A 15,254-nucleotide genomic window follows, 5' to 3' on the forward strand; every position below is an offset into this window, starting at 1 on the left:
TGTGGGCTCAGGCTGTGTGGTCCTGGCAGTTCTGTTCTGTTCGTTAGCAGCATCCCTGAGAGAGAGAGTCTGAGATCTGGGCCTGAGATGGGGCCTCATAACTCCACTGGAACTGAAGCATCATGGCGGCTGGGATGATGGACATTTCAGCAGCTGTTGCGTGGACAGATGCTCAACAACTGCATCCAGCCCCACTCCCAGAACTGCATCCAGCCCCACTCCCAGACGTGATCCATCCCCAGGGAAGGTCGAAAGGGGAGTCTGAGTTGGGGATCTTCCCTCAGCTTTGGGAAATGGGCATACAAAATGAAAATGAGCGAAATCATGACTTAAAAAGCTGACTTCCTGGCAGCCTTTTCATTTGTGCTCTGGGAGTCACACCCACCCCACCAGCAGCGTGGTTTCCTTCTATACACACTGACTGAGCAGGAATAGGCAGCATCTTCTCCTTTGGCCTATTTTATTTAAGTTGGTAGAATAACACTTTTCTTGGGAAGAAAAAGCACAAAGCAGTGTCATCTGATGTGTTTGGAGAAAACTTGAAATAGTTAGGAAATTGTCTCCATCCTGGTTTCACACGTTCCTCAACTGAACTACACGGGAATGAAGCCAATGCAGTAACATGACTGGGTGGCTTAGACCAGGGGCCAGCAAACTGCAGTCTGTGGGACAAATCTGGCCTGCCTCCTGTTTTGTAAATAAAGTTTTATTGGCACACAGCCACACCCATTGGTTTACTTACTGTCTATGACTGCTTTTGTGGTACAATGGCAACACTGCCTAGCTACGACAGAAGCCATATGGCCCTGCAATAGCATAGCATCTGGTCCTCTGTAGAACAAGTTTGCTGACACCTGGCCTAGATTAGAAACTCCTCCAAGAGAAGGACCATGTCTAAAGATCTTCCTGTTTCTTCACAAGCCCTGCTGGGTGCAGAGCAGGAATCTGAGAAATGCAGTGGAATAAAAGATGCTAAGGCTAGAATGAATTTTCCAGTGTTAAGGATGATTTGTTTTAGTGAATGCTGAGAACATAATGCCTTGAGTTGTGCCTACTAACTTCAGGCACTAAAGAAGGTGCAATTAAGTCTCCGCCAGATGTGATGCTATAGCTTGGAAGTAGTTTGTTCCCAAGAGGTTCATGTGTTAGGAGGTTAGTCCCTTGGGTGGTGGTGCTGAGGTGTACAACTTTTAACAGCAGCCCAGGTGAGGGTAATTAAGTCATTGACGCACCACCCTCAGAAGGGATTAATGCTGGGTCTTGTGGAGTTGGCTTTTATAAAATGAATGAGCCCGGCCCCTCCTCAGTCTCTTGTTTCTTATCTTTCTACACAGTATTTTCAGCATGTGCTCCTGCTACTGTGATGCCATTCGCCATGAGGCCCTCATCAGAGTCAGCAGATACCAGCACCATGCTCATGAATCTCTGGAACTGTAAGCTAAATAAACCTCTTTTCTTTATAAACTACCTAGTCTCAGGTATCTTGATACAGTAACACAAAACCAAGACTTAGACATGTAAAGAGAGAGATAATTTTATCTTGTCATCTTGTTAATGCGGATGACCAGATTAATCATCTGCTTTATGTATAATCTGGGGCTTCCTACCCTGTACTATAAGAAGCCTCCAATGCCAGTGATGTCAGGTTGAATCTGTAGGGACCTAGAGCCTGAGTGCCTGTCTCAGGTTGGTTTCTTCAAGAGGCAACCCTAAGCAACAAATTCAAGTGAAAGAGATTTGTTAAGGAAATGCTCCAAAGAGAAACTGAGTAGAAACTGGATGAAGCAGAAAAAGGAAAGAAAAAAAAAATCTAAAACAAGATGCAATTTCAGATGAAGTCTGAGCCTTAGCCTGTTCCCATGGGGATCTCCAGAGTAGGAATTGCACTTTGCATTCAGGAAGGTATTCTGCAGTTCTGAGGGTTAAGGAAACCAGGCTTTTACTCAGAATCCCTCCCTAACAGGCAGGAACACAGAGTGAAATGCCCCAGAGCCACAAAAACTCTCAGGCCTTCTTAGGTTCTCTGGATGGTGAAGTGGCTCTAAGGGGCCCAGGAAAATTATCAAGGTCACAGGTGAGTCTAGCAGTAAAGCACATAGAAACTAGAGGGTAGGTGCAAAACTTTGGTAAAGGGGGATGAGAGGGTGTCTGGGCAGAGCACAAAGGGTACCTGCCACAACACCACATGGGATCTATGCTTACTCCATGTGATCTGAGGTTATATTCCATGTTTTAATTATCCATGCCACTTCTAGAGTATGGGTCCTTGGTTACATGACAAAATCTTCCTCCTCTTTGGGTCCCCCCCCACCACCACCATTTTCTTTTCTCTCAAAAGTAAATTATTCCTCTGGGGGAAACCAAAAAAAAATCTCTTTTTTTTTTGTTGGGGGAATTTTCTTTTTTATGATTATAAAGATGAAATTTTAAAATTCTTTTTGAGAATATATTATTTCTCCTGTAACATCTCTGGGGGAAATAAATCCCACAAGTTATCTGTAGAATGGTATATTGGGACTGGTTGTTCTAAGTCTAACATATTCATACTTCAAGGGATTCTTGGCTGAACTATACTCAGGTTTGGGGACCTGAGCCGTGTTCACTATATCCACAGAGATTAACTTTGGGCTTTCATACACATCAAGCACATTCGTTTTTGTCTTTCCAGAGTTCAGAGTTCTCATACTCGGATTGCAGATTTTCTTTCCTTCCTTGATTAGTCGGGCTGTTTTTGCTCAGTGTATGTATGTTCTCCCGAAGGGGCACTGACTAGAATTGCCCATAGAGTCCCAGGCACAGTTATGCCACAGCTTGGGCTAGGTAAAGATGGCCCCTGTGTTTGGTTTTTAATACTATCATAGATGATAACATGTTTGACATCATTTTGGATTGAGTTACATTCCATGAAAGTGTCTTTAGAATTTAACCTATAGTGATTACCTTTCCTTACCTATAGCCAAGGAAATACAGCCAGAGTATGGAAATACTAGTGTCTTTTAATGATTAATTTTATCCAGAATATATTCTTAGTAAACACTATCTGCTACTTTTCTGTTGACACACACATAAAGTCTTTCTGAAGTTCCCTCACTCTGGTTTAGTATTGAGCACTGCCATGGACTTTAGATAATTCTTCTGTTAATCTCCTGGGCCCGGCTTCCCATTTTAGATCACTTTTGCACATGTTAAAGAGGATAAGTTCCAGTATAGTTTTTTAAAAAATATTTATTTTTTAGGTGTAGTTGAACACAATGCCTCTATTTTATTTACCATTTTTATGTGGTGCTGAGGATCGAACCCAGGGCCTCGCACGTGCTAGACAAGCACTCTACTGCAGAGCCACAACCCCAGCCCTCCAACATAGTTTCTAATGAAACGTACTGACTCGTTTATCCAGAGGGACAGATATTTTTTATGTCTTTTTCCCACATAGTGCTAAGTTAGCTCCTCATAGATGACAAAGACATCCCAACATCCAGATGGGAGTTCAACTTTTCTCCCTGAGCACAATTTTTGGGGAAGTGGTTTAGAGCTTTTTGGAGAAAGTTTCAAGATTTAGAATATGTCCCATCTGCTGATGCTTTATTTTCTACAAGATTACCTAGGACTGCGTTGGAGTATTCGTGGCAGAGTACAAAAAGAACAGGTTTTGCAAAGGGTCAGGCAAACGGGATGGATCAAAAGGGCTCTGTTCAAGGTAGAGTTTCAGTAGAGACTGAAAATGTCACGATGGGCCAGCACTAAATTTAATTATAGGGAAGGTAATAGCAAGTCTAGAAAGGACTAAAGAAAAATGGAATATTCCAGGCTGATATGGGATTCATTTTTGGGCAAGGTGACAAATGATGCTTCTCTAGCATCACAGGCCACTGCTGGTTTCAAAAGGAGAACTTCCTTTGAGATGGAGACTTCCCAAGACCTTTGGGGAGAGTCACCTTCAGGGTCTGGTTACACTTCACTATTATACAAAGCTAAGTATCATTAAGACCTTTTTTTTTAAAAAAAAAATATTTTGTTGTAGATGGACAAGATATCTTTATTCATTTTTTTATGTGGTGCTGAGAATTGAACCCAGTGCCTCACATGTGCTAGGCAAGCGTTCTACCACTGAGCCACAACCCCACCCCCTCATTAACCTTTTATATTACTACTCCTCCAGTCCTTTCCTGCCTCAAAATTCTGAGGGGAAATCTCTGGGGGAAATAAATCCCACAAGTTCTCTGTAGAATGTTAAGTCTAACATCTTCATACTTCAAGGGATTCTTGGCTGAACTATACTCAGGTTTGGGGACCTGAGTCGTGTTCACTATATCCACAGAGATTAACTTTGGGCTTTCATACACTTCAAGCACATTCGTTTTTGTCTTTCCAGAGTTCAGAGTTCTCATATTCGGATTGCAGATTTTCCTTCCTTCCTCATGAGTCCTTCTCCAAGGTCCTTCCTTTCAGTTAATGACACTCACTTTTAGACTGAGCCAGAAATCTTGGAGCGATCCCCAGCTCCTCCATTTTAAATCCTCTTCTGCCTCCCGACAACCACCTTCAACCCCATCTGATTTCTTCCCAGATCCTGATGATTTCGCCTTCCTCGAGTCCCATGGTGCCTGTGTTCTTCATTCCATCCACTACTGCATGACACTGTCCCCTCATTGCTCACTTCCCACCTCATCCCCTCTTGTGGACCTTCCACAATTTTGCCTGAGAGCTCTGATGAAAAGGTATGTCTGATCATGGCACTACCCTGGGCATGGAGTCCTCCGTGATCTGGTTTCTTGCCTCTCTCCTCACACCCATTTGTCCTGCTCCTGCCTCTTGCCTCTCACCCTGCAGTCATCCATGCTGATTTGCTTGCTGTTCCTGGAACTTTCCATACTAAGTCTCAGTTTGGAATGCCATTCTTCTTTCTTCACACCCCCTGCTCCCATCTGCCTAGCGAACATCTGCTCGTATTTTAAAGTTCTCTCAGCCTTCCTTTTCTTTGCAAGGTCCCATCTCTCTCTCTTCTCTCTCTCTCTCTCTCTCTTAAATTAAGGCACATTTATGTATTTGTTCTAATACATGACAGTAGAATGAATTATATATATATATATATATATTATAAATGTATAATATGTAAACTTGTATATATATTATACATACATGGAGTATAACTTCTCTTTCTTCTGGTTGTACGTGATGTAAAATTACATTGGTCATGTCATATATGGGCATAGGATAGTAATGTCCAATTCATTCTACTATCTTTCCTATTCCCATTCCATCTCTCTTCCCTTCATTCCCCTTTGTCTAATCCAAAGTACTTCTATTCTTCCTTAACAACCCCCCTCTCCCTGATAACTGATTGTGAATTATTAGCATCTACATATTGGAGAAAACATTCAGCCTTTGGTTTTTGGGGGATTGGCTTATTTCACTTAGCATGATATCCTCCAGTTCCATCCATTTACGGACAAATGCCATATTTCATTCTTCTTTAAGGCTGAATAATATTCTATTGTGTAAATATATCGCATTTTCTTTATCCATTCATCTGTTGAAGGGCACCTAGGTTGGATCCATAGTTTAGCTATTGTGAATTGAGCTACTATAAACATTGATGTGGCTGTGTTGCAGCACATATACTAAAATTGGAACCATACAGAGAAAATTAGCATGGCCCCTGTGCAAGGTCCCACCTCTACTGAACCCATACTCTTATCTCAGATAAATGTGACTGCCTTCTTCTTTAGGGGGCTCCACACACATATCATCAATGCCAATTTGTCTTTCCTGAGATGTAGACACCTTGAAGAAAGTATCTCTGTCATGTGTATCTCTGTACCTCATTTTCCAGGTCATAGAAGGAACAAAATAAAAATCCATCAAATGAAGAATGAATTAATCTAATACAGAGAGCAAATGCTCAGTGACTATCATGACAGTGGAACAAATGTGGACCACAACAATATACTGAATCATCTCAGAGGCCTGTTGCACAAATAGCTCTGCTGTTCAGAAATCTATTAAGCCTTAGTTTACACTAGTAAACAAGTCAGGCGGAGTATTCCCTATAATGTGAGTTGACTTTCAGGAACAGAAAATAGGGGTGGTAATGGCTGATGTTGGCTTGCTTCCTTAGCAATTTGCAAAATTAAAACGCAACCAAACAATTCCCCACTTCCTCCAAAGTTGGCAGTGGCTCAAGTTTTTCTTTTCCAGAATACTTTCTTTGGTCAGGCAACACTCCCTGCACTATAGCTGTTAGGCATTTGTGTGCTCTGAATCCATTAGAGAAGGTCAGCCTGGAATACTAAACAGATGCACAGAGCTGAGTTTTGAGAACTGGAGTCTAATGATGGAGATGCATAACAATTGCCATCATCTCCGTTCACACTGTTGTTGGTTTCCCCATCAGCAGGCATATTTTAAAGACCAGCTCCGTGAGCTGTCCTAATTTCCACACCTGAAGTGAGGAACAATTAATCTGTGGCATAAAAGTAATTCAGGAGAGTGTTGTAGCTCCATATGCACATGCACGATCTTTGTTTCTAGTCAGCGTTATGGGGATAACATGCATCCCAAAGAGTAAGGACTTTTGAAAGATCTAGCAAAGGTTTCTACTCAATCAATCAATCAAATAAAAACAAAACAAGGCAAAACAAAAAATACCCTACTACTCCATACTGCCTATTAATTTCAGATGAAAAGCCCTAAGCAGTAAGACACAAAAATTGGCCCATGCATGAAGAAGATTGGGTAGTTAATTTGGAGTAAATGGAAATGGCTAGATAATATTAAGTTGTCATGGTAGAAAGTAAGTTTTGGACATTTTGCTTTCACAGTACTATCTAAACTTGTAAAAATACTCAGAGAGGCAGAAAGAAGGACTAAATTTAGACCCTCATTTAATGCATTCAAGAGCATGATTCATTTTTCCCCCGCCTAGGTACAGCCTGGGGAATCTGAATAGACACCAGGCAGCACGTGGATACCCTGTAAATAAATTGAAGTCTCATTCATTTGGAGGCGAGAGATGCCCCATTTTTCCTTCCAACAAGGTGCACTTCCAGGCACCCCACACACCAAACAGTAGAACCAGATTTCTAAGCTGGTGAGAATCTCTCTAATTTTAACTTTGCTCTGGCCTTGGCAGGGCTGCTGCTGGAAATTTATTCTGCCGCCTCTTTACTCTAAGTGACTTTTACCCATTAAGCTCCAGTGGGATCCTGACCAGCTCTCAGAGGCCATGCAACATGGGTCACCCTAATGAGACTGCTAAAAAGAATGTCATCATTTGGTTTCAATGTATTTAACAACCTGAAGCCCAAATGACCTCACAGTAGCCCTTAACTGGCTCTTAGAGAGCTAGTATTATGTATAACACAAGTACCTGAAGACAATTTGGGGCTATTTAAAACAAAACAAAATAAAAAAAAAAAATACTAACCAACCAAACAGTAGCATGTTCAATTCCTGTGAGTTATTTTGATTATTATTATGATCGTTGTGGTTCTGGAGCACATTACAACTGAGCTACATCCCCAGTCCTTTTAATTTTATTTTAAGACAGGGTCTCACTAAGTTTCTCAGGAAGGTCTTGAAATTGCAATCCTCCTGCCTCAGCCTCATGAGTTGCTGGGATTACAGGTGTGTGCACTACCATGCCTGACAAAACCTGTGAGTTAAATCAGAGTGTTAGGCATAGTTTCTAGGGTAAAGTAAGCCATCACAGTCCCTTCCCCAGATTCATTATCTTCTTCCAGCCATGTTCTTCCACTCCTCTCTGCTTTCAACACCAAAGAAAATGTTTTAACTTCCATGGATAACTTAGATTAAGCCTGGACTATCATTTGTCAGAGGTGAAAAACACCTTAAGTTATTTGGTGATTTTATGTGACTCCATTTTTTTCTTTTGATTTTAGTTTTTAAGCACATTTGGAAAGTAACCTTTCAAATCTAATTCTAGTATCTTTGGCATTATTGGTAGTTCTGTGTTTAGGGCAAATGACAAGAAAAAAGATGAAATGCATATAAAAAAATTCTCACTTAGGTAATATTGCCTCCCAGAAGTGAGGAACATTCAAGCTGTCCTCCATTCTGAGGCATATAATTGATGTTAATTACCTATCCCAAGGATCCCATTGCACATCCCCATATATGCACCCAATAAAGAAAGATCATTTCCCAAACATGAAATGGGTTCAGCAATTTTGAAGTAAAAAATCAACAAGATTTAGATATGGAGCACGTGCATCACGTTCGGAATGAGTTGCCTGAGGTGTGTTTGAATGAGCAGCACTTGGAGAGGCCCACACAGGGCACATCCACAGGATGGGATTGGCAGACCCTGCACAGGGCTGTGGGTCCAGGCGGACATGAGATCCGATCAGCCTGAATACATGCTTCACACACCAACCTGGACATGGCACAGAGAAGAGGCAGACACTGTAGGGCAGCAGAAATGATCTGTACCTTTCTCAAACAGCTTAGTACTTGGATCTCTTGGGCGATTCTGAACAACCAAGTGGGGTAGTCATGCAATCCTCATTGAGCCCACCTGGTACCATAGCATGAATAGCAAATCATTTTAGAGGATGTTCAGTGACTTTGGCCAAACAGTGTGACAGATTTGGGGGCAGCCTTCTGTATCCATTTGAGAAAGGACGAATATACATTAGCACTCTAGACAGAAAACTGGCTGATTTAGCTTAGAACAGTGGCTACTGCTGTAGCCAATTTCAGAACGTCACAAAGGGAAGTAAGTGGTAGGGGGAAGGGCATTACCAAGGTTGCATCCATCCAAGGCTGGGTCAGTTACAGATGGGGATTTGGGGTAGAAATTTATTCTCACACACGTAGAGCACCACAGATCTAATTCACAGTGTGGGGAATCTATTTTCAGACTTCATTCACACAAAACACCTCTCTTCCATCTCCGGGGACTGGGGTTTTCAAGTTCTAAACTACAATCAGCCCTTCTTTTAAAATAGCAATAAAAAATCCTCTTATTCAGCCAGATGGTGGTGTTTGTTGCACTAGGCTGGGTTCATAGTACAACATCAATAAATGGCCACTTGTAGAGGGACAGACAGAATCCCATTTATAAAATATATCTACGCCTCCCTGCTTCTCCCATCCTTCATTGTCAAACAAACCCATGGGAGCTTCATCTCATTTTGGGGAAGAAATGACAACTAGAAAAGGTAAAATAGCATAACTAAGTGGAAAAGCGATTTCTAGGGAAAAACATACCTAATCTCCAAGGATGATGATTACAGGTGGGCTTTTTAAGAGTTTTCCTCTAGGGACCGTTGGAAAGGAGGCTCTCAAGGATTGTCTCCACTCTCTGAGAAGGTGCCCTGGCAGAAGCCTGGACATTGTCAACCAATTACAACTGGGGGATGGAGTTAAGATTCTTTCTCAGTGAGTTGGCTAAGTCTCATACACAAATATTTGTTCCAATTAGGTGTTCCAAAAAGCCTCATCTGCCTCCGATAACGCATTTGGAGAGGGAAAGGGTATTTGTTCAAAATCCATCATGAGGAGGAAAATGATGTGCTGGTGTGTTCTGTTGCCAGGGTATACGTGCTCTTCCCAGGACTGGAGGAATCACTCCTGAGTGCTTTGTCTGTGTGTTGCTGGTTTGGCCCGACCTGAGATGGGCAAGGGGACTGGGATGCTGACTAATCTCTGATCCTGCTTCTAATAAGCTATCCTACCTGGTTATGTAACCCTAATCCATGTCCACAGTCTGGGCTCAGATGGTTGGCCTGTCAGCAAAAACTGTCTGAAAAATGTTAATTCGACAGTGTTGGAGGGATGTTATTTCCAGAGCTAAACTCCTCAGGGAAAATGAGAGATAGCTGCTTCTGGGATTCAACTCCACTGAACTAAAAGATTTTCTCTTTCCTGATGCTTTCTTCCCCAGTAATTTCCCAGTGCCTGGTGCGCCCTGACATTTGGTCCAAATAAAATCCTGGAACAGACTCCTAGGCTACAACTATCTTCAAACTCCATACAAAAGGAGTGTTTACTATGGAGAATCAGTATTTTTAATGCTTGAAACATTGGGAGCCTGCTTGTGCTCGGTCCTCACACTGAATCACTTCATGATACTGATACTATTTTTTTTTTCTGGCATTTATAACAAGCAACTCAGCTTATGACCTAAGGCATTTTCCATACTTCCAGGCAATGAATACTAACTTCCTATGAGTCTCAAAAGCACATAATTTAAGACAGTGGGAAAGGGAATTGGAGAATATTTTCCAGTGCAAGGGAAACACCATACAGATGTTTGCCCTTACCCTTGAATTCTGATGACAAAATTGAGAATTGTTTATTTGGACTGAAGTCAAACTCAAGGACTTTATTTTTTTAAAAGACTGAGGGTTAAGTGTTGGGTTAGGAGTGGGGAGTTGTGACATAATATATTCATGATACCAAAACATCCAACACATGGCCCTAGGATTTTGAACCACAAAAACAAAAATTTAGATCTTTTTAAATGATTCATTTTTGGATCCAATTTGGTATACCAGATGTCAATTTGTGAGACAGAAAGACATACCTGAAAATACACCTAATGACTATTTGCTAAAATTGTATATTCACCTTCTGTAATTTTTTTTTTTTCCACCAGGATAACAAGCTAGGAATCGGTCCTCTATCTTGAGCCATTTATTGAGAACAAACAGATGAACTTGGAAGAGACACAACCCAATTGAAGTTAAATACCTGACTTTGGTGTATGAGAATCATAAACTTGCTTACGGTCTATCTGGTCCGCAAACACTTCCCCATAAATCATCCAGTAGGGCATGTAGAAGATGTTCTTGGCCAGTTTCCATGATGGCTCCTCATTGGGAAAGAGGATGGCTTGCCTGGCGACTCCAAAGCTCATCAGTACCACCAGCATAATGATGACAAAGTACATCATGTCTATCATCTGGAAGAGTGGAGAAGCAGAGGGAAAAACACAAGAAAACCCATGTGATTGAATGCTTTTGTGAATGCTGATGTTGAGGAACATCTGTGAAGGAAAGTCACTTTCTAGACTGCTGATAAGAGATATTTTGATAGGGAATTCTGTCCATATAGGAGGACAGCTGGCCTATTGAGTCCCATGTCCACAGAATCTTTTTTTTTTTTTTTTTTGGTGGTGCTGGGGATGGAACCCAGGGCCTTATGCATGCAAAGCAAGGACTCTACCAATTGAGCACTTACAGAATCATCAGTAACTCAAAAACATTTTTTTAAAAAAGTACACACCAAATGAAGTCCTTTTGCTTTTCATTGCTTTCTCTGTGACATAGTTTAGGCAAGGGAGTCATAGCCGCATCACAAAGGATGTGACTTCCACACAAACTTTTTCTCTGCTTTTGGGGGTTGGTGTTGGTGGTGGGGATGGGATGGTCTCTTTGGGGCTCTTCTTGGCAAAACTGGAATTGAGATAGTTGAACTATTTCAAGAACTTGTACAATGTAGTAAATTCCCTTTCTCAGTTTTGAAAGGCTGACAAAGAATTGGAAAGCTCAAGAAAATAATTTTTTGTAAATAAAGCCAGTTCTATCATCTTCTTGTGACCACATTCCATTGTTTGTCTAGCACAAACCAATCTCTCAGAGAACCAGTCTTCCTATATTCTTCCTGCAGGTATCTTACTAGTTATGGATGTTGTTTTCCTAGCATTAGAATCAGGTGGCCTAATGACCTACACCTGTACCTACTGCTGAACTGAGGCATTTTCTCTTTGATATGTTTATAAAATCCTCCTACTGAATTTTAGCACAACGTTGTCTCTTATTCCTCTTCCTTCCTTATTTATTCCTTCCTGTGATATATGTTATTTGGGATCTGCTTCTCAAATGCCAAATTGCTTTCCTTTTATTACCCAAAATAGATGAGGATGCAATGACTATTGATTTTGCCAGGCCAGAACTCATTACCTCTTTTCTTTTAGAAAAGTTTCTATCCTTTTGTTTCCCAGGAGAGGTTAATCAAGCACTTCACTCCCTGGCAATGGTGATGGCAGATGGAAAGTGGGTCCTACACAGAGAAGCCAACGAATCCTTTTGTTATTTTCCCCTTTTGGTTCTGAGGATTGAACCCAGGGCCTAATGGATGCTAGGCAAATGCTCTACCATTGAGCTATACTCTCTGCTCCCTAGATGAATTTAAAAACTTTTGTTTTGAAAGAGTATATTCCTTGATACATGTTGCTGAAATTCAAACATTCCTGTATGCCTTAGGACATTGGGGTCTCAATATATTTTAGATCAATTAATCAACTTCCAAGGCAACTTCAAAAGCCGTTTCCAACTTTGAAACAAAATACAAGTCCTTCCAATTTTTTTAAAAAATATTTACTTTTCAGTTGTAGTTAGACACTATACCTTTATTTCACTTATTTATTTTTATATGTTGCTGAGGATCAAACCCAGGGTCTCACACGTGTGAGGCGAGTGCTCTACCACTGAGCCACAACCCCAGCCCCCAAATCCCTCCAAATTTGACATCCATTTTTATTTTTCATTATCCTCATAGATACATGCTAGTTAGTTATTCCTTCCACAGTTTAATGGTCTCAGGACTCTCTGTGTGAGCAAGCTGGCTGTGTTGAAATCATTTTATAGGAAATCTGGATCTGTTTTTCATCTACTCTCTCTATTTTGTAAAATTCTTTCATCACTTATTTACGAGAAGTTCTATCAATAAAAAAACACACATGAGTCCTTTGTATTATGTTTATTTACATTAATTAAAAGATGGGTGGGAGAGTCCGGTGTGCACTCATGAGATTTAGGAACTTGTTTGACCCAAGAAAATTCAGCCAGTAAATACAGAAACCATACTAATTTAATTTCTCACCATTGTTTTCACTCAGATTGATTCTGATATCTCTCCAGAGGGTCAAAATAACCAAAAAGAAGACACATACTTCTCAACTGCTTAGCTTTGTATAGTTGAAAGTCTTTACTTCCATACAAATATCAAAATCTGAGCACTATTAATGAGAACAGGGGATGACTCCTTGTGTTTGTAAAACTAAATCATTTTCACTCACTTCAATGTTAAGATTTTGCACTATTTTTAGAAATACCTTTCAGCGTGCTCAACACAGGAGGGTATGTACTCTAGTGATTCTGCACATTTTCTCAGGTGACAGACAACCTGGGTTTTCACCTTGGCTTTACTAGTAGAAACAAAAGCTAAGTGGAAAAAAATACAACAAAAAAAGTTAAAGATGACTCCAGGAAAAGAAAATAAAAGATTTCTGAACATTTTCTTGACCATTAAAAAAAATGGAAAAGAAGAAGAAAAGAAAAACAAAAAGGATTGCTAAGTGGCCTGGGGTGAGTTGCTTAATCTTATTATTTTTTTTTTAATTTTTAAAATGGGGACAGTAATAACATCAAAAATGCATCTTATTGTTATAAGAATTAAATGTGATAACATGTCAACACTTAATGTGGTGAGTTCTCAGTTGCTATTAATGGATTATTATTAGAGGTGGAAGGAGGTCAGGTGTTGGGATCAGGAGCTAAAATCCTGTCACTGTCTTTGCTAAATCTCAGTTTATTGTATTGCTAAATGAGGATACTAAGACCTATTTCTTGGGGTGTAATGATGAAGACATGTCTCACGTATCTGGCACATAGTAAAGGGTAGCTGCTAATGCTCTTTTTGTTCTGCATTATATAAGTGAGCTGAGACTTGGCTTAGAGAATTGCCTTGATAAGTGGATTATGAAGGCAAGGGGTTAGGATTTCAAGCCATCCTGGACCTGCAGATCAAATGAGATTTTACTGGAGATGTGGGTTTCCATGTTAGCACTTGGAACACTGGATTCTTCTGCAATGCAAAGGGACACAGAACCAATTTCAAAATAGTCCTCTTGTGTCCAGGAATCTCAGTGATGTCTGTCTCTAGACTTCAGGGCACAGTGAGTACCTGACTGTTCAATACTGAAAAGAGTCTCTCTAATGTTGAGGGGCTTTCTGTGTAAACACATCTGGGAATATTTTGTTCCACTTCCAGCCTGGCAGCCCATCTGGCTCCCTCATAAATTCTACAGACGTATTTTATCTACCTTCTGGATCAATGACTCAATTATTGAACTAATTATCTTAAAATTTCCATAGAAGAGAAGCAAAGTCCTCAAATATTCTCATTTTCTACCTATTCTTGACTGACAAATGAAGTCATTCATAAGTTAGGAGGTAGAGAAAACGCAGTACATTCCTCTTGCTCAATCCTTAGTAAGATTTCATTCTAGTCAAAACTGGGGATAATTATGCCATTATTAAAATGACAGATGTGGATTTTAACATAATCTTGCTGCATTAGTGTAACTTCAGTTATTTCAAGTGTTTAAACGCCACCTAGACTCTTAAAAGAATTATATTTGGTCAGTTTGGGTTTTTGCAGATTTTAATTGTTAAAATAAGGTGACCATCAGAAAACCAAACAGACTAAATACCCCCGCCCCTAGTGCTGTAGTTCTCAGCAGAGGGTAATTTTGTCCCTCAGGAGACACTCAGCAATGTTTGGAGACAGTTTTGTCAGAACTCTGTGTGTTGGCATCTAATGAGCAGAGGCCACAGCGTTGAACAACCTGTAATATCTAGGATGGTGCCTCAAAGAATTTCCTAGCCCAGAATATCAAGAGCGTCAAGGTGGAGAAAGCTTAGTCTTTTATAGCTGTTAGAGTTCTTCACTCTCATTGGGCCAAGGTACAATTCATTTGAGAATTTCATAAAAGTTTGTCAAGAAAATTCACCTACTACTCATATATAAATTGAGGGAAGGATCCATAGACTGCTCTGCTAAGCCCCAACTATAGAATCTGTCCTTAGACAGATATTCTCACCAAAATCTCAAATTCATCATTAAAGTACAAAAAAGGCAATATACCAGGTAGAATAACAGAGTAACATACATATTTTTTCCTAGCCAAAAAATACTTAATTGAGTTGGGGTTCAGTTTTGAGTGAGTAACTCCAGTTTGAGAATTCAAATTTTTCCTCTCTAGAATGGTTTGGCGATATGTGCCCTGTTATGGTTTGGATGTGGTGTCCCTCCAAAGCTCATGTGTGAGACAATGCAAGAAGGTTTGGAGGAGAATCTTTGAATTAATCCCTGATGGTATTAAATGAGCGGTAACTGGAGGCAGATGTGGTGTGGCTGGAGGGAGTGGTTAATTAGGGTGTGGCTATGGGGTATGTATTTTGTATCTAGAGAGTGGGTTCTCTTTCTTTCTGCTTCTTGATCAC

At 40.5% G+C, this 15,254-nt stretch overlaps 1 protein-coding gene and 1 pseudogene across 22 annotated transcripts in view; one reads left to right on the forward strand and one right to left on the reverse strand.

Moving 5' to 3' along the window:
• Trpm3 (transient receptor potential cation channel subfamily M member 3) overlaps positions 1–15,254 on the reverse strand; it is a 788,425-nt gene that overhangs the window by 38,714 nt on the left and 734,457 nt on the right. For 18 of the 22 annotated variants that reach the window (XM_077108674.1, XM_077108668.1, XM_077108665.1 and 15 more), the window contains one exon: positions 10,753–10,927. In XM_077108674.1, the coding sequence (XP_076964789.1) occupies positions 10,753–10,927 (175 nt within the window). Of the gene's footprint in view, positions 1–10,708; positions 10,928–15,254 lie in introns of those variants that run through there. The other 4 variants (XM_077108659.1, XM_077108660.1, XM_077108657.1 and 1 more) reach the window with 2 other exon arrangements.
• LOC143393198 (U6 spliceosomal RNA) lies at positions 5,605–5,700 on the forward strand (annotated as a pseudogene).

The sequence above is a fragment of the Callospermophilus lateralis genome, chromosome 2 (genome assembly GCF_048772815.1).
Source record: "Callospermophilus lateralis isolate mCalLat2 chromosome 2, mCalLat2.hap1, whole genome shotgun sequence".
NCBI lineage: Eukaryota > Metazoa > Chordata > Mammalia > Rodentia > Sciuridae > Callospermophilus > Callospermophilus lateralis.